Genomic DNA, 21,090 nt, shown 5'->3' on the forward strand with positions numbered 1-21,090 from the left:
AAATAATTCTTTGGCTTCCATAACTAGGCATCAATTTCATGTTAGCAAAACTACAACATTAGTATAACATTGCTGGATCTGTATTACATTCTAGAACACAGCATCTTCACAGTTGTCAAGTTTTTAGTACAGATCTTGGCTGTATTATTGTATGTTTAACCCATTTTGCTAACACAATAGACACTTAAAAGACAAGTGTTGTCAAAATAAACAACTTCTGAATTTCTTCCATAAGGATGTGGCTTCAGCATCTAATAATTGCATTCAATGTGACAAAACAAAGAATCATAAGCATTTTGACAATGTGTTTCTAAAAAGAATGAGTAAATATCTTGGTCCCAAATTAGTTAATCCAAATTGATCTATTCTATAATTCTTAAAAAGTGCCTTTGAAAAGACAAATTTTTCAATATGTGAATTAAAACAATCATTCCTAAGCATGTATTTTAGATGTTTTTTTTTAAATTGATAAAGATGGTCAAATATGTGACAACACTTAACCCTTAATGGTAAGCCAAAAAAAGTATGTATGTATGTGTGTGTGTACATGTATATATATATATATATATATATATATATATATATATATATATATATATATATATATATATATATATACACATACATACACACACACACATACATACACACACATATACACGCACACTTTTTTTTAATTATTACAAATACACACAATTCTTAGCTATAATGTACAATAGGGGCTAAAAAGACTCAAGGGGTGCTCATATCTAACACTCCTGCTTATCCTGTACCTCACAGGAGCAATGGAGCTGAGAACTGCACACTTCAAACATGAAGATATTTAATGTGAAAAATTGTCACTTAGTTCAGGCCTTGTGTTTCCATGAAATATTGCAGGGCGCAGTCCTGACATTATTCTTCCAGATCCAGTGTGTTTAGTTCTTCTTCAAGTTCATCTAGATCCTCCCCTGTGAAAAGATTCTCATCAACAGGAACCGCTTCAATCTTCTCATCTTCCCGAGTCTCCCCTTCACTGTGCTCCCCATTTGCTTCAGCACCTCCTGATGCCCCACTTATTTTACTGGCTGCAATACATTAAACAAATGACGTTAACATTCATTAAATAGATTTTCACTATTTATAAAATATGCAAGCTAAATATGATTACTCAGGACAAGGTTTAAAATAAAAGTTGATCATTTATTGCTCCTTGAAGGAATTGAGTTGGGATCCCTGCAAAATGCCTTTTAACCCAGTACTCACCATTCGTTATGGTAAATCTGTCAGCGCCAGCTACAGTGATGCCAGCATACTCTACTTCCTTTGGAACAAATCGTGCTAGATCAATCTCACTGACTTCCACAGAATCTTCAAACTGTAAATAAAAAGGGCATATTTTACCTCAATCAGTCTGGAACATAACAGCATTCAAGGGATTCAATCTGCTGAAGGTTCACAAAAGGGAAAAAACAAAACAATGCCGTACAGCAATACAATGTTGAAATGCTCTTTACCTCATCATCTTCATTATCATCCTTGTTTTGGACATATCTAGAGTCATCAGCTTCTTCATCATCATCATCCACCAACTCGGGTCGGAACTGAAACACTTCACGACCACTGACCTGTTGAAATAAAATCACAATTATACTGCCAGTTCAGTACTTTTTAAAATGATGACGTAATTCTATAAGAAGCCAAAATAAATTATATATCAAATTACATAAACCTGTAACCATAGATTGCTGACAAATGGGTTGTTTTAGTTTAATCCACATTAATTTTTTGACAGCATATTACAATACGCAACACTACATTACTTTTGAGATTTTCATAAAATTACCCTCTAGCTATGGTTGCATATTTTCACAACTCAAACCACAAACATATGCATGATACATGGCTATTTGTGTGGATTAAATTGTTATTGCATTCAAGCACATTTTTAGTATGTACACAATCAAACACCTTACGTTTCTCTTAGATTTGTCTTATACATTACATTTCGTGGTATATTTAACACAAGTCCTTAATGCTTGGACCAAACACCATACGTACCCCAAATGATCTTCCTGCTGTGAAGTCAGCTCTTCTTTTCTCCATTTCAACCTCAGCTTTACTAATCTTGTCTTCCCTCTTTCTTTTCTTCCAGGATAAGAATGTTTCGAGGGTAACCCTGGTAACATTTGGTCCCAAAGCAGATCTCTGCAAGGACCCAAAAACCAAATGCAATTGCAGTTTTTGCTTGAAAATGTTGTTGCGAGTTGTTAGCAACTATAAAGGCTTCCAAGAAAACATTGTTCAATCATCACAAATAATCGCTAATACAGCTCGCTACATTTCCCATAATTAGTTAATGGGCTACTTAAGTTGTATCGTGTACAAAGCATAATCTTATGCTGAAGTTTAAGTGCACTGATCTGTGTTAGATACAGAAGAGGAGCTATAGGCCAATTTGTGGGTTTTGAACCTTAGCAGAGGTCAAAGGTCATGGGTAATAACATTTTTTATAACGCACGTATGACTTCCTATATGTGTTCCATATGAACCATGACTATCTGTGATCACTGAGGCGCAAGGAGCCAATTTTTAGCTTGACCTTTTGGGGTCAAAGGTCGCAGGTGATTACATTTTTTCATAGAGCACATATGACTTCCTATGCATGTTCCATTATAACTTTGACCATATCGGCACGCCCTAGGAGATAAAATTTAAACGTAAATTCCAATATGGCCGCCAAACTACGTGACCAATCTGCTTTCAATTTTAGCGGTTATTACTTTATAATGGGCCACACAACTGTACCAACATTGAAGCGCATACGTGCAACACTGTTGTTGTTATGGGTCATACAAGTTGTTTTTCAATTATCAATATGGCCGCCAAACCACGCCATTTTGAAAATCGACAGTACTTCACATTACCCTCTAAAATCTTACTTAGTTTCATGTCTCTAGTGTATTGCAGTATGGATTTATACTTTAACACATGTAAATATAGCACTCGTGAAATTGTTATTTTGCTCGCTGCATCCATGTTTAACGAAAAAGTGGGGATTTGACAAAACTTAGAAAGGGCCTTGTCCTGAGCAAACATGACAATTTGGGTGCCGATCACCACTGCGGTTTCAGACAAGGTGATCTTTGAATATTTTGCGCGAATCCAACGCGGTGAGCAAACCAACTGTCCAACTAATTTTTTTTCAACGTTTTCTTTTTTATAAGTCATTCATACACTACATGCAAGATCTCCATCTTAAGTCTTTTTGTCGACAAGAGTTTTGAATATTGTCCAATATTTTCATAAGATCTACCCTAGTGGCAAAACTGAACTTTTTCCACTCGCGGACGCCAGTCTAGTTGTCCACACATGGGTATCTACTTACGTTTTCATGTGTTTTCATGACTCTGCGACAAACATTTGGAGGAAAAATAATAATAATACACAGCAATAATAATAGGCTTCCCAGCCTTTGGCTCGGAAGCTTAACTAACCAGCTACAAGAGGAACTTTGTCATAGATTTCTATTGTACATCACATCTCCAGATGGCACATTTTGGCCTCAGTCTAGTATAAATTGACATATACAAAAACAACTGACAGGTTGAATTTACATACAGCGTGAATTTACCTCTTTCTCTATGAGTTCTTCCATTGATATTTCTTCTTCTTTCTCTTCTTTCTTTTTGTCTTTCTTCAGCACAAAGCCAGAGGGAAGGGCATGGCGATACATGCAAACGTCACCTCCACCGGGACACACCCAAAACCAGCCATATTTGTTATTTTCAATAGCGTCAAGAAAGTACCGGCATACCTGCATGCAAGACAACACATAATTTTAATGAAAACACAAACAGTAAAATCTTCAATTTTAAATATGAAGCCAAAAACATTCATGCTAATGAGCAAAGGTTTAAATAACTTTACCAACCCATTTCAGTAACTGAGACCTGGCATTTGTTGCATAAGTCATCCTATATTTGCGATACATTACTCTGAGGCTCACACAACTCAACATATGTCCTTATTTCTATGGGACACAGCTTCACCGTGGAGGATAGTTTATTTGTATATATACAGCAAGCAAGCCAACTGGTTATTTAGTGAATGGAAAATCAGAATAAGTCATTCCATTGAGACCGAAAGCTTCATCAAAAATTGTGTATTTTTCTTGCAAAAGCTATTAGTGAACTAAATACAACTGGTCAGGCTACCTGCTTACATTAACCATCAGAAACATACTGCTTCAACATATAGTATAACCTTGCAGATAAATTAATTACGAATACATACAATTTGAGTTTTCAGCTTCTTTTTGTCTGCCTCTCCGTGTTTCTTGTTTACAACCTCTTCCAGCTTCTTTTCATCCCAATTGTCCATTGTATCTAGATAAAAAAAATTTAAAAAACAGGTTGTAAAACTACATCCAATAACTCAACCAAATAAAACAATAAAGGCCTCAACACACAAATGATTTGTATGCAAGCCAAAAATTACTCACACTTCAGAAGCCAGATAAGAAATAATGTTCAATAAGTTGCATATACTATACCCAAGAAGTGTGTATTACACAAACGACCTCAAAGCCTTGTGTGTGTTACTGAGCTTATTAAATGGCTATGAGTTAACTAAGAAATGGAAATTGTGCGGTCTTCACTAAGTTTGTGCAAGCCATTTAAAAAAAAAAATATATTTATTATATATATACACGATTTGCACAAATCTTGCTGGTTAACCTTTCATAGACAGCTTTGAACAAGCTGCTTTATTGCTTTACCTTTCTCAAGATCTTCATCTCTGCCATCAAAATAAACACTGCGTTTTTCACATTTCCTTTCCAACGACAGGTCGTGTGAAAACTTGCACTTATCTCCCTTAGTGCATTGTCCTTGTTTAAAGAAAGCGCACACCACTGACTTGGGGTCAACACCTATAGGAAAGTGGATAAAGATTAACCCAGTAATAAAAAAAAAAAAAAAAAAAAAAAAAAAAAAAAAAAAAAAAAAAAAAAAAATATTTAAAATATTCATTACAAAAGTAACCTGAGATCTAAGAATCTGATCACATTTTAGCCTTGAGTTCACAAAGGGCTATTTAAAGAAACGTTTCATGATCCATGTACTCAAACCTCCACTCCTCCAAATAGATGTTAAAACCCAGTTACCTTTACTGACTTTCTGAGCAGCAACCACTGGTTTGAAGAGTTCATTTAACTCCGACAGTTCCTTTTTCTTATCTATCTTTTTGTTCTTCTCTCCTTCACCTGCACCAGCCTGAAAACATAAAAAACAAGTATGTTAGACACATACATCCCTGCTACGGCTGCTACAGTTAGACCTAGTGTTAGTATCATTATAAAACCATGTGTAAAAAATAAAACCAAGCATAAGCACAATGGACACAGTCCCTTAAAACAGTATCCTGTGCAGTCTTGTCAAAACATGCAGTATATACTGTACAATTCTAAGATAAAAAAAACAAAAAAAACACCACCACTGTTAGTAGTCGTTAATCAGGTATTTAATTTAATCTTAGTTCTTGACACTTAGATTCAAACTTCATTAATAAGACTGTATTGTTTTCATGGTTATCACAATTTCCATGACATTTAGGCCTACCCATTGCCATGTAATATGTAGTTCTCCCTTAAATTCCCATTTCTGAAAAACTAGTGTAAAAAAAAAAAAAAAAAATTACACACACACACATAATATATATATATATATATATATATATATATATATATATATATATATATATATATATATATATATATATATATGTGCCTGTGTTTGTGCATTTAAATACAGCAAACGTTTGTTTTAGTGAGGCAGTACCTGTCACATTTAAGAACCTGGCGGACGGTTTAGTTTGCTTCCAGTAAATTATTTAACACATTGTATAGAGCTGCACCATTAAAAAAAAAAAAAGTCTTCAACAAAAAAGACAAGCTGCATCACAGCTGGGAAGAGTTTATTGTAGTTACCTGGCGGGTTTGCTGTGCCACATTTTTGATAAACTTCTGTTGTTTGGCTCCCTTTTTGTTCTTCAAACCAAAAGTCTTATCCTTTAAACAAAAACAAAAAACAAAACAAAAAAACAAGCACAAGTTATACATAAAAAACAGTATCTAAAAACAAAGGTTATTTAATGATATTAAAGAATTCCAAGCTACAAGATGATTAGCCTAATTCGTGAACCAATAGGAGATACCAAGTAATAACAGGCAAATTTTCATTGTAAACAAACAGAACCACGTGCTTATTTTTAATTGCTAAAGACATTGGTTTCTTTAGTTTTTCAGAGTGTATGGCCCACACTTCGGTGCATTATACAGAGGAACAGTTTACATCTTAAAATTGAACTGCAATATCTTTTAAACACATACCTTTGTAGAATTTAACGATTAAGTAATCGAATTAACTACATTTAAGGAACACTGAATTATTTTTTAAACTGTGAACTCTTGTTCAGGGTATTGGCCACATATAGGCTAATACTGTAAAGTGGTAAAAAATATATATATATATAAAAGCTCTCGATCTGTGAAAAATGGCTGCGCGTTGGGCCACTGCATAATGTACCAGTATGTCAGAATAATAATAATAATAATAAAAAAAAACAGTTGTAAGGTGAATACACAAACTGCGGCGTGGGCGCCACGCATAATGAAAACTGATACAACACGGTACATTTACATGTATCGTCTCATCGTAGGCATGTCAAAACAATCATTTTAGATCAGAAAAACCTGACCATGGCGCTGCACAAAGCAAGGCAAAACATATTTACATATTGGTACAGGGTACATTATAGAACCTTTTCTATCTACAAATGTTAATGGTTCTTGTCATTATATGAATAGAAAAACAAACAAACATTAACGTACATCAGCACCTGGCTAAAACATTCTCTAAATTTTGGTGGATGTTATTTTTCTCGCTGCAGCGCCAAACTAAAACAGCAGCGTTCAAGGTATTTGGTGAAACCCTGGCCGGTCGCACTAGGCCCTGAATGCAGCATGGTTCACTGTCAATTTATATGTCAGTTTTCTGGGACCGGCTAAACTCAGGCACACTCACCTCAATAATTTTTTCCTTCTTCTTTTGATCTGTTTTTTTACTAGTTACTGGCGCTGTTTTCTTTGGAGGCATATCGCGTTTAAGGTCCAAATACCTACTTCCTCTGTGTGTGGCTGCAGTACAGTCCAAACCGCTTTCAAACCCAAAGACTCTCCGGGAAATCTGATGGACCGATGGGCATTGTGGGTAAAGCACAAACAAACAAGAGCGAATGGTACAGACACGGCTAAAACAAAATCAGTGTTGAAAATGTTTTGAAGCTACATCACTTTATTTTAAATGTTTTATTTTATTATTATTTTTTATTGGTCTAAACATCACATCTGTTCATTTTTTTTCTTTAGTAATAATTAGTAATAAGAGATACAAGAGTTACAAATGCCAAAATCGTAGATGAAGAAAAAAATAGCAAATATATTAAATGATTACTTTTCACAAGTTTTTACAAAGGAAGATACGGACAACATGTCCCACATGTCATCCAGTTCCTATCCAGTTTTAAATAACTTTAGCATAACGGAGGCAGAAGTGTTAAAGGGACTAGGAGCTCTTAAAATAAACAAATCCCCTGGGCCGGATGAGATCCTCCCAATAGTACGCAAAGAAATGAAAGAAGTTATTTAGACAAAGGGGCATTCAGAACAGAAAATAGGAGGCACTTTTTTACACAGAGAATTGTGAGGGTCTGGAATCAACTCCCCAGTAATGTTGTTGAAGCTGACACCCTGGGATCCTTCAAGAAGCTGCTTGATGAGATTCAGGGATCAATAAGCTACTAACAACCAAAAGAGCAAGATGGGCCGAATGGCTTCCTCTCGTTTGTAAACTTTCTTATGTTCTTATTAATTTACAGGCAAAACAGTGTTAAAGTAGCATTATAAAACAAACGGGTGGGCTTATCAAATTGTTTATACAGGTAGGCACGATTCCTATTGTTACTTATGTACAGTAGCTGCCAGGTCTTTGGGATCAGCAGCAACCAATACTGTGGTGGTCCTGTTGTCGAGGCAAAAACACTTGGGTCCTTTAAGACCCAACTTGACAAAGTTCTGCGATCAATCAGCTATGAGTTACAAGCTTAGGTGGGCCCGATGGCCTTTTCCCATTCGTAATTGTCTTATATTTCTTATGTTTCAAATAAAGTTATTGTTTTTGCAGTAAGTTTGTGCTTTCTGAGTGTTCATTTCCATTTAAAATGTCAGTGTCAAACTTCAACAAGCCTTGTCGGCACTCTGAAAGTTTTGTATATTATTGAGAGTATGTTTTATAACCTAGATGGAGGTTGCTTCAATTAAACAAATGAACCTGGTTGGAACAAAGACCTACTCTGGAAGATTACCCATCCCTGTCCTATTCCATTAATTTATGATTTCAACATCTGTGTGGTAAACAGAATTCAATGTTCAAAGAGAAACTGTAACTTAAAAGATCCTTATAGTTTACTTCATAGTAATGTCTAAACATTTTGGTCAACATTAATTTTGGTAAATGCAGTAATTGCTATTAAAAGGACAAACTTTTGTCTTTTTACTATTTATTTTTAAATTATTTACTAAATTATTTTAGTTAGAACAAAAACAACAACAAAATCTATTCTGAATGAAAAAGAAGATGTATTTTGTGTATGCTTTACCAACAGAAAATAATATAATCACTGAAGAGTGCAATAAAAAAATAATAATAATAATAATAATAATAATTCTTGCCACATGGTGGCAGTAAAGTTCTTACAATGTGACACTGAAATGAGGCGCAACGTACATCATTTGTAAGATGATTTATTTGGAAACAATTCTATCTATCTATCTATCTATCTATCTATCTATAACTGTTAAATATTTAACCAGTGTCGAATTATGAAATCTAGATGTTAAAGCCAGTGTTTATAAAGTAGTATTTGTACTGTGGAAGTCTTGTTTCTCATATTTAATATTTATTCAATATACACAAATATGCTGTAAAAAATGTACAGAAAGGTTGTATCACTTCATATTACAGTAACATCGATTAGTAGTCCTTCTCATGTTAATAAGTGGCTTTCCTGAGTAACCAGGAAGTACTCAAGTTTCAACAAATCTATCTACTGATAAGGATCGCAAGGCAGATATAAAGCACATGCATATTCTGTTATTCTTATTAAATATAAAGATACACCAGATATAAATAAGATAACAAAATGTGTACAGTGTTTCATTCATATCTCCTATTTACATCTGCATAGAATGTATGTTTATTATATTCCTGGATTACTTACAGTAGATTCCATGCAATCAGATAACATCCATAACATACCATTAAATAGATATATATATATATATATATATATATATATATATATATATATATATATATATATATATATATAAAAATAAAAAAAAATTACATAACTCGTGTAAGAATTAAACCTCTCTAAATGGAGATTTAGACGAAAATTACTTTTAATGAATAACATTCACGTAATTTCCATAATTGCAAATTGTAGGTAAAAAAAAGTAACACATTTTTTTTTATGCACATATACTTGAAATTAGCCTCTTGAGAGTTTACCATATGTGTTCCTGATCCCTGATTTCTGTTATTTTTACACCATGGTGTTGAGATTTCTTGTTGCTTGTGGCTTGTGCACTATAACCCATTGCTTTAAAGCATTTTATTTTAACGTATTTACACTGTTATAATTTGTCATGCCAGATTTATTGAGAAATACATTTCTCTGTAAATTAAATGGCAGACACACAGTAATATAATTTAGAAGTGATTTGATTTATCAGCATAACCCCAAAGTATTAGGCCTGTCATTCTGATGGATAGCACCTAATCAAAGATAGAACACCCTGCTGCAGATAGTTATCATTAACATTGAAAATGTTCATAAGTGAATGCACCCTCAGAGAACATTAACTGTTAAGAAATTCTGGTTCAAAGTAAATGGGCTTTCTATGATAACTCCACTATTTCTCCTTTATGCCCAAGAGCTGTATGAGCAACAAATTATTGCGGGCCATGAAAGTTGATATTATAAGCAAATTTATATGGATATTCAAAGTGGTGTGTAATACATTAAACTGTGGCACAGTAACTTGAAGCTCTTAGCAGCATTGGTACTGACTCTACCCTGCTGCAACACTCTCTTGCTAAATGTTATGAGTATAACAAAAACCCCACACTGTTGTTGTCTACATGCTATTTCTTCCCTGGGCTGCACTGGTACTTGAAGATTGCTTGTATAACCTCCTTTGGCTGCAAGTTGTTAAAAATTACAAGTATATTTTCTTAATGGAATATGGGTTCAGCTGGGATAGTCTATTACAGTACTTTAAATTTGCTTCAGAATAAGATTGGAGAAAGACATAGTTGTTATTTGTAAATTACAAATCATGGGGAAACGACTGAGTGCTCCAAAGCCTAAGAATTAAAACTGAAGCCATTCAAGCATTTCACCAATATTTCATGAAGTTAAGCTTTTGTGATAAAAGCTGTTTGTGCTCAATGTTACATAGCACTGTCCAATGTACACAGCCTTCCCTTCATTATAAGCTGTTTTGCCGGATATGATTTGTGCACTGACATATTTGCATAGAGAATTTGTTTTTAATGTTATAAAATAAAGGAGGAAAAGAAATGAGGAGATGCTAAATTCCAGCCATGCCTGACATCATAAATCCTGTTTAGATGAAAAAGCCATCTCACATGCACATTGATCTGATCTGTTCATTCAGGGTGGATAATATGAAAAAATACATCAATCTTGTTGTTTTAAGGTCTTGCGTAGTGGCGCTCAATGAACAGCCAACTCTTTCTTTCTAAATCGAGATATTACAGTACAGTAAGCTCTATGATTATGTTTGCATGAAATTCTAATAGCATTAGTAGGAAAAACAGTTACATTACATAATAATAAATAACTAGTGCACACTTAAAATGTTTTTCATATATTGTACTCTCGAAAACAGTACAATGAAATTCAATCTGTCACCGCACTGTATTAATCTTAAATGCATGATTATATTTCTTGGTCCTATATTATTTTTCTTTCCAACGACACACAATTTTGTATTTCTGTAAAACCTAGTGACTCTGCTGCTATGTCAATCTTACTACAGTGTCTTGTTGACATCAAAAGTTGGATGTCTAAATTTTTTTTTTGCAATTAAACTCAGATAAGATGGAAGTCCTGCTGTTAGGTTCTCAGCAACAACTGCAGCTTGCAAACTCCCTAAAAAGTGATTTGGGCAACCTGACCTCTAATATAAAATCTGATGTAAGAAACTTGGGGGTTATATTTGATTCTGGTTTGAGTTTCGAGGCACATATTTAAAAAATTATAAAAGTCTTTTTATCACCTACGTAACATTGCTATTAAATTAGGTCTTTTCTTTCTTTGGCTGATGCTGAGAAACTAATTCATGCTTTCGTTTCAGTAAGACTTGATTATTGCAAAGCTTTCTTTGCTGGACTTCCACATCATGTCTTATCACGTTTACAGCTTGTTCAAAATGCAGCAGCTAGGTTCTGACTAGAACCAAAAAAACAGGCTCATACAACTCCTCTGTTGGTCTCATTGCATTGGCTTCCAATACATTTTAGAATTTATTTTAAAATCTTATTATTAACATATATAAAGCACTAAATGGCTTAGCATCAGAGTACCTGAGAGAGATTCTGTCCCCATATAAACATCTGCGCAGTTTAAGTTTGGCTAACGCTAGACTTTTGTCCCTCCCAATGGAAAAATTGAAAAGGAGAGGAGAAAGTACGTTTTGTTTCAATGCTCCCAAGCTGTGGAACTCTTTGCCTTCCTCTATTAGAGATGATGCTTCGGTCAGCATTTAAAAAAAAAAAAACTAAAGACACTTCTTTATAGATCAGCGTGGCGTGATGCCCCCCCTCTGTGTGTGGTGCCCTGCAGGGTGTAGTCTTGCCTTGTGCCCTGTGTCTGCCAGGTTAGGCTCCTGCTCAACCCGACCCTCTAAAAAGGAATAAGCGGTTAGGATAATGGATGTTGAGGTTATTGCACCTTTTCAAGCAGTACTTATCTCACCCCCAAAGTCTGAAGGTCAGATTATTAACTATTTCATTTATTAATAGAACATGACTATTTCATTTGTGAAGATATAGTTGTTTTGGGTTTTAAAGAGCATTTGTAGGGTCAGAGGGATGTCTTTTTTTATTACTTCCCACCTGACCTTTTCTTCACCCTGAGGCAGTAAAGAAACCTACACCTTCTATAAAATGTCCTAAACTTACATCATTACTTAATATTTAGTGCTCTACTCACTGTTTAGACCACCTACTGGAGTCCGTACTATTCAACCTTTACCAGTGGTGTTATGTCACTGATTAATGATTACTGGAATTATATTGCATTTTGAAGAAGCAGTAGGAGCTGCCAGGTCTAACCACCATGTCAGTATAACTGCTAACTGTGCTATAAATTATCGATTGCCATGACTGAGTGCTTCACTGAGTTATCTACATGTCCCTCTTAATCATCCATTGCCTGTAAGAATATCTTTCAGTGCCGGCGTGTTTTGCTAATAGGACTGCAGTGTCAAAGTGTCCTAAAAACACTCCAACGAGGCATCTAACTAAGTTTTTATTCTATATGATCCGAAACATACACATCAGCAAACTGTGTTGAGTGATTGGTTGTTGGCACATCTATTAAAACTGTCAAAAAGCAAACTGACACTTAAAATAAGTGTGTTAAATGGGTCCATTGAGATATGAGGTGATATTGATTGACTTGCCATTAACTTTTGCTGTTAAATGTTAACTATTCATTGTGTATGTTTTCAATGGAAACTATACTGTAACCATAATATTCCTCTAAAAAGTCCTGTTCTTTTTTTTTATGATGACCAGGATTTAAAGCAATCTTCAAACTGCCAGTGGTCTGATTTGATGTTAAGTAAGGCAGAGCAATTAAAGATACTGATATGACCCTATAGCCATTGATCTTTTGTAGGTTTCAATTAAAACTGGAATATCTCCCAAAGTTCTGGATGACTGAACATAACTGAGCTCCTTTCTGGATAGTAGAATAATACACACGTGGAATTCAATCAAATCAAAGTGGCACACTTGGCAATCAAGAAAAAGGGTCAGTGGGCCACCTGGAATTCACCTTATCAATTTGCTTATATAGAGTTCTACATGTACAAGCATCCCTGAGCACTTCACACAATGTAAGAAACAAAACTACTTACTAAAAAAAGGACACATGAAAAAGATATGTTATAAGCCTAGATTTAAAAATATAAATGTTCTCAGCATTCTGGATAGAACAGTGAGGTGAGCGTAGCTGAAAATGTGAAATGTTTTTGTGCCAGATACATTTTACTGTATCTCAACCCAGTAAACCTATTGTCAGCTGAGCTGTTATAGGGGCTTTATCATCAGTTTTCTATTGGGTTTGGTCCAATTTTAGACCACAAGGATGTTTAGTTTTTCTTTTAGTCTTTTCATAAGATACAAACACTTTTTACGTAAAAGCAAATCAATTTAGCCTATGAACACTTTTCTTCTCCCTTTCTCTTTTTGTTTTTACTAACCTTGCCTATGATGACCTTTGGGCTCACAAACACATGTTCAAAAACGCTGTTCTATTTCGGCAGGATACACGAAGAAAACTGCTAAAGAAAACTGTACCATTGTGTAAAGGACAGGGAAACACACTCAAATATATTAATTGATGTAAGTATGCTGCCAATTAGGGAGGAAATCCAATGAAAATAATAAAAGTGACTGATATTTCAGAGGAATTGTGCTGGATGATTGTTTCTCATCTGAAACTGGGATAGCAGCAGTTCACTACTTAAGAATCCTTCACTGGGTTAAAAGGTACATAAGGACATTTTTATTTTATTGTGTTACATGTTCCCATGTGTTGCTACAACTGTTTCCGTAAGGTGTGTGTATTGTTTTGTTTTTGTTTTTTTTACATTTTGAGTACTTTTTTAAACTTTTAAATTGCATTCCCTGCCTCAAGATGTCTTCCCATATACCCGCATGGACCTCTCAGAACTACATTTTAGGGTGGTAATATTAAAATTCGTCACTGTTTCTATTATTAAAACAAACCTCATTATATAAACAAATATATTCCTAAATACATTTTTATATTGCTGTTATGTGTGGAGTTTTTCCCAATAGCCCAGCCTTCACCTGTAAATCAAGAGCCATATCGTGGCACTCAAAAAACAGTATGTTGCACATAAGCTATTCAATGAACTGCCCCCAGCATTGATGGACTAACATTTTGTTGTCATTTAATTAAAAATATGTTTGTTTCAAAGCAGATCCACCAAAAAAACACTTATAATCACTATAATTTTGGTTTACAAAGCAAATGCTGGCAATTCCTAAAATAAATATGATTTCTTTGTTATGATTTTCAATGCTCCTTAGTCAGCAATCATCATTCGAATATCTACAGTACTGTACAGTAACTGTTCTGTAGTTTTCTCCATGGCTAGAGGAGTTTTTTTCCTTAAAGGAATGTCGACCAGACTTCCACTTATGCCTATCAAATACAGCAGCTTTGAAGAAGTAGTTTTTTTTAACTACATACAATTGTCTTGCCACACAATAGTCAAGTTGTACCTGCAGGTCACAGTGATAATACTGTTTTATCATAACAAATAGCAATTTCAGAGTCACTGAGACAAGCTGCAGAAGCTAATCCAGGTGCCAGATCGGTATCTGGATCTACATAACTTGTCTCTCTATTATTAATGGCCCACCCCTTTTACACATCCCTTTTAATAAGGCTGATTAAACCCTGAAACGTCCACAATGTGGTTAGGCACAGGAAATTCAGTAAACCTGGAAATCTGTGCACTTCCCAGTTCCTTTTTTATTACACTATGGAAGACTTAAAGAAGAGGAATACTGCTGTAAAATATTTTATTACATTTTTTTAAAAAATGCATTTAATATAATGCACAGCCGATATTATGCAGTAAAATACATGCATCATACTGTCACAGTCAATAGAAAAACCCAATTCAGACTCTGTTTTCATTAAATTTGCATAGTTTTGAGGCTCCCCTTTGAGCAATGGTTGCTAAGCTCTGTTCCAGCTTACTCAACTGTGGCTTAGTGCCGTGACATAGATGGAAAATAATTTAAATCACACATGCTAAATGTGCTTGTTGTTTCTGCTGGAATTCCAACACAGTGCTGCTGCAATGTATGCTATTACCTTTGTCTGCAATTTTCCCTTTTTCAGCTGTGTTTTGTCTTTCTTGTAGACTGACAACATAAAAAAAGGTCAATATCAAACAACGGAAAACTAATAAGAAAAACAGCTGAAAACTGATGTTTCTTTCTTCTGTGAATATTTTGTAATATTTCTATGAAACCTCCACTTTGGGGGACTAAAAACATGCCTCACCATTGAAAGCTGGTAACCGAACCTGTTTTCCTCCCATGTCCAATTACTCAATTATACAGGACGAAAAGAAAAAAAGACTGAGCGGGAACAGAAGGGGAAATAATTGCTCTCCTCCCCTTGCAGTATACAGGTACCACCTTCAATTTGGCTCTTGCTGTATAAGAGACAGAGGTCAGCATCATTTCCATCAGTGTACGCAGATGCCTGCGCTGCATGAACTAGGGAGGTTTGTTGATAAAACAGAAAAATTGCTGACAGCCCTACCAGACCAGATTTGGCTGCTAATACACACATTGGTTAGAGACTGTTGCTTGCTTTTCATCTTTGATAAAAGGCTATTACAATTGCCAAACCATATAAATAGTGCACAACTGCTAGTTGGGCTGTTGTATATACTGCCTCTAAAAGCAATTTAAACAGCCAGCTGTGAAAATTAGTCCTGATGGGCATAGGAGTAAACACCTACGATCACTAGGAAAAGACCTACTTTCACTTTGGTTCCACAACCATTTCAAATGAAATGCTTGAAGAAAGCATAGGAACATAGGAATCAACTATTAGCAACATTCTCTGCACAGAAATGTAAATACAGTGCTTAAGTGTGCTGCCTCTGACAAAGACAAGACCATTTGCACTATAACAGGTTTATTACGTTTCTGTTGCTGTGTAAATAGGTAGAATTCTAGACTGCAATATCCTTAACATATTATGTACATGTACAGTAATGTTTTGTTATGAACATTTGAAAACTGTTTGGGAATAGTTTTATGACGAATTTTCCTTTGGGATGTTGTTAGACTGCGAATGTATTATTCAAAGAACCGCAAAGCAGAACCACTGGCAGACAACAGCACTGGCAACACAGTGGATTTTAAATAAATGCTGCACCGCTGTCATGATACAGTAGCAAACTGATACTGATATGGTACAATTTTACTGCAAAGGATAAGTTAAAATATGAAAATTGTAAAAGTGTGGTACCATGGCCATGAGTTGAGTCAGATTCCTATGGACACAAGGTATAATTATATTTGGTTTGTAGCAAACAGATGGTAATTTGAATGCAAATATGGATATCTTTAAATATTTGTCAGGTTCTATACACATATTGCCTTGTCTTTTATACTAGTAGCCATCAATAGAATGGTTGAAATGGATGTTAGTGAGTATTGCTCCTTTTCTTTTCCTCTAACATCACCATTGAGGAGAGCACCACCCTGACATTCATAGGATAATTACAGTTCTAATGTAGATGGCTGTGTTGAGATTCAACGACCTCACTGTCAGGAAAAGAAAAGCGAGGAACAAGTGAGCCTTCTATTGCTTTTATTAATTCATAATAAATTAACGCTGCAATTATAAAATACATATGCTAAAGATGGAGTGCTTAATGCTGTACTACTAAATTCCGTACCTACATTACTAATACTTTTTGGATGGTTTTCATACTTAAAATTAAACCTTTTAACCATTTTGTTTTTTAATACCTGTACAAAAAGGTTCCAAAATCATTTGGGGATATAATACCAGTGTGTTACTCTGGAGAAATCCTTGCAAAGCCAATAGCTGGTACAATGTGAACAAAGTACAGTACAACTAAACACAACAATAAAATTACATTTGTGGGACTATACTTTAATTAATAGCCAATCTAGGACTTGACGTATTGAAATCGATTCCTGAGGTGATCCAAAAACAGATAATGTAATGCCCTCTTGAAAGTGAATAACATTGAGCTTGTACCATTATATTTTTAACATTTATTTTTCATTTAAACTCTCATTTCAATTCTCCTAAAAGATGGACCACAACATGAAATACAACAATGTGTGAATTAATACATTGTTAATTATGCAGTATGATCTCCATTTTGTCACTACTTAATGTAAGTGTAAATCAGCCATTTGTTAATACAAGTTTTTAAAAGAAAAATGCCACTCAAAAACTTTTCCCCACATTTCCGATCCTTCGTACAAGCACAGAACCCATGAGTCATTCCCTGTTTGCCCCTGACTCATAAAATGTTAATGGAATGGTATTTATGATATCATTAAGTTCATAGAACAAGGATAAACTAAGAAGGTTAGAATTTGAAAGCACATGTGTATTGTTTGACCAAAAATGATTACAGTAAACTGATAAAAGCTATAACTGCCAGGTAAACTAATGCCTTTTCAGACTCTAGTGACAGTACCACATTTGTTCTAAAGGTTAATATGACATTCAGTATACTGCAATTACAAACACAAGGTGAGGTTAAATTGGTCTGGAAAAAAAGCTGTTTACATATGAAGACAGTTGCACAGCAAAGACAAAGGTACCGATTTCTTAAATTAAAATAAACAATGAGAACTTTTTCTGCATCATATATTTTGTGAGATATATATTAAAGCAATTTGCTCTTATTTATTTAGAAACTGCATTAAAACAATCATACATGGTGTATGTGATAGTTTTGCTGGCTGACTACATTAAAACCTTTTATAAGCAGTTGTTATACTGTAGTTTTAAATGTTCACTGTCTGGTACTCATCAGCACAGCCAGGTTTAAACATTTTACAAATGGAGACAATTTGAGCGCCAATGAATAAATATTTATAAAATGTATAGATATTGGTAGACAGTAAGTTTAATACAAAATAAGCCTTACAAATAACTGATCAAATATAACCAATTCACTATAAAACAAAGAAGCTGAAAATACTGAAAGAGTTTTACCCTCTGCATGTATCACTCATGTCAGTCATGTACTGTAATATAACACTTAAGTTAAAACTTAAGCATTAAGGAATATTACATTATGTAGTATCTGCTGTAGAGAAGGATTTTTAAAATATCCTAAAAATCTAGAAATTTTGATGAGATGATGTTATAAAAAAAAAGTTTAAAATTAACAACTGTGTTATAATAAAATAATACAAACAATGCACAATATGGGCTAAAATACCCATCTATTTTTTTTTTTTATTATTTTTTTTTTTATGTAACAGGCATTACTCTTAAAAAAATTATGTACTTGTCTTTTTAATTTCTGTTCTCTGAAATCATCCCCATACATTCCAGACCCTGGGTACTCACCTACAACAGGATCTGGCCGTGCTACAATGACAGCCTTGGATTAGAACATATATCCCTGAACCAGTAGACCTTTTTTTTTGTTAAATCCCTGGCATTGTGGTTTCTGCACAATAAACAAAGTGGCAAAAGTCACATTTTCATAAAGTAATATCATTACTGTGGTTTACTTATATGCCTTTTTTTTTAGATGTACATGCAAGTGAAAACTCAAATTTTACTTAAATAAACTCTTCAAAAAAACTTAGAAAAGTGGGCATTGTACCAAGAAAAAAACACCTCACCATTTTGGTTTTCGTTTATAGTCCTCATAACAGACAATACTAGGATCACAACAAAACAAAACATCGATCACTATACTTAATATTTACCTTGCAAATTGGACCAGTGTTTGGAAAGTGTGAAGCACACCTCTGACTCACTTACCAGATCTGAAGCAGTACTTTATTGATCCTGTTTTTGTAATGCTAATCCCTAATGTTATACACATCACTTGCCATTTTAGAAACTTTCTTGCAAATTTTACTAATGTGGTAAATTGGTGCAAGGCGAACACTGACGTGGATTCCTGCCTTCAAATTCATGTGCAGCAATGATTGTTCGAACATTCAGATAGTTTCTCCACCGCACTAAAGAAAATAACAATTACTCCATAACAATAATAATTACTCCATACCGCTGTTTTCACATCTCACTGCTAAAGCCTCTCTCTCGTTGATCAACCAATGAGCGCTGAAATAAAGCAAAATGGGCGGAGATTTGTGACGCATGCCAAAATGAAATCTGATCAGAATGAAAGCTCGGCAAGTCAACATGCAGTGATTATACTGATGTTAATGGTGGCCAATAGCAGCGAACAGAAACAGAAGCAGTATGAGGAAACAAAATGCAAGCAGCATGAACTGTGCTGAATGAAAGCGCATTTGAGAAACCTTGCGCTAGTGGACCGTGTGAGTGGATGCAATGCATCTGTGTTGGATGAATAAGTCTTGGTACCCAATACCAGCATCAAGGTAAGTCCCAGTTTTTACTTATATTTGCAGTGTTAATGTTAAATGGGCTACAATGAATACCTGCAGTGCTTCTCAAAATAAAGATACAAAGCAGTGAACACGTTGAAAAATTTACAAATAAACTGAAAAGGTATTCAAAAGGAATGCTAATTATCTAATACTACATATTTACAGTAAATATGGCTGCCCGCTGACAATATTAGTCCCAATGTATTTTCTATACCTATTACATTTTTTGCCGTTCATGTTCAATGTCTGTTCCTGAATTAATGGCCAATACAAAAAGACAGTGTGACAAATATAGAGCTTTTTAAAAATATGTAATATTGCTCTGCTTTGTCTATGATATGAGGAGGTCACTACACAGGTCAAGTGAATATAACTAGATTGTCATGGCCAATAAATACTATATATATATATATATATATATATATATATATATATATATATATATATATATATATACTGAATACAATGGGTAACACTATATTTCAACAGTGTACTATGAAAGAGAAGACCAAAACTAGACTACATTTAGTCTAGGAGCCCAGAGGTGAAATTTGAGTTTTTGTTGCACACCACCCAGTAAAGGTTGGCCTTAGTTTTTGTAATTGGTTACCATAATGGTGACCTTATATACTGTATATATGCCTGTGTGTTCATTTTTTATGCTTTTCTGCCTCATTCTGTCATTATGTAATTGTGTATTTTTTAACTTTGCATTATCAACTTCCCCTCATTTTATTGTGGCAATTTGTCTGAACAGGAAGTGCAGGGAAGTTTGGCAAATGTGTTTGATAGATTACTGGGGAGTCAGTATGCTCCTTATTCTAAACAAAACACCCCCTTTCTTGCAAAGTTACTGTGAAGTTGCATGAAGTTGAGTTGTTCGGCTTAGAGGAAAGTTCAGTTAGGGTAAAGTTTGCAAGTGTTTGATTGACTTGTCCCCTGAGGCTCATTTTGAGACTCCTAGACTAAAGAAGCAAAACACAGAACAAAGAGAAGTTTAAAACATATTTTTATTTGTTTTATTTTGTTGTAAATAAATGTTTACTGACAGATAAAACACCCTGAAGACACCAAGGAATCTGCATTGGCTCAATACACCGGATCGTTCACGGGGCCAAGAATTGCTTAAAGGTACCGTCAAAATTAGCTGAGGCACAAAATGAAAAACAAAAACAAAAATAAAAACAATATCAATTTATATTTATAAATAACTACAGAATATAAATAAAAAGTAACAAAAACAAACTGGTAAGGGGCCTATTAGGATATTATATATAATACTAAATTGATAATAAATATTGTGTACAGAGTATCTAAAATGACTTTGGGTTAAAATTGAGAAGGAAGTTATCTAATTCATATAGTTTTTTGTTCTATCCCAAAGTGTAATTGTGAAGATAGATTTTAACAATTGCAATCATTTTTTAATATGTCCTAATGATCTGGAATTTAACCTTTTGTTATTCATGGGTTTGAGTATGTCTCACTGCACCACTGTGACAGAGAAAGAATGAATCATGGTTATAAATCT

At 34.3% G+C, this 21,090-nt stretch overlaps 1 protein-coding gene across 1 annotated transcript; it reads right to left on the reverse strand.

Annotated features, from left to right (window-relative positions):
• Positions 1–634: 634 nt before the first annotated feature.
• Positions 635–7,229, reverse strand: LOC121322634 (zinc finger CCCH domain-containing protein 15-like). Its single transcript, XM_041262811.1, has 10 exons — positions 7,065–7,229; positions 5,969–6,049; positions 5,147–5,255; positions 4,760–4,912; positions 4,276–4,367; positions 3,614–3,796; positions 2,041–2,187; positions 1,497–1,607; positions 1,246–1,357; positions 635–1,067 (listed from the first exon to the last, which is right to left on the reverse strand). Exons 1-10 carry the CDS (start codon positions 7,134–7,136, stop codon positions 895–897), a joined length of 1,233 nt encoding a protein of 410 aa, XP_041118745.1. The 5' UTR covers positions 7,137–7,229; the 3' UTR covers positions 635–894.
• Between the last annotated feature and the right edge of the window lie 13,861 nt (positions 7,230–21,090).

This window comes from Polyodon spathula, chromosome 11 (assembly GCF_017654505.1).
Source record: "Polyodon spathula isolate WHYD16114869_AA chromosome 11, ASM1765450v1, whole genome shotgun sequence".
Lineage (NCBI taxonomy): Eukaryota > Metazoa > Chordata > Actinopteri > Acipenseriformes > Polyodontidae > Polyodon > Polyodon spathula.

What these genes read in the sequence shown, in the direction of transcription:
- LOC121322634 (XM_041262811.1), bottom strand. Translation starts at nt 7,136, where the DNA reads ATGCCTCCAAAGAAAACAGCGCCAGTAACTAGTAAAAAAACAGATCAA. An exon ending in AGAAGGAAAAAATTATTGAG is followed by an intron (nt 6,050 to 7,064) that starts GTGAGTGTGCCT and finishes TTTTGTTTAAAG; the next exon opens with GATAAGACTTTTGGTTTGAA. An exon ending in CAGCAGGAAGATCATTTGGG is followed by an intron (nt 1,608 to 2,040) that starts GTACGTATGGTG and finishes TTATTTCAACAG; the next exon opens with GTCAGTGGTCGTGAAGTGTT.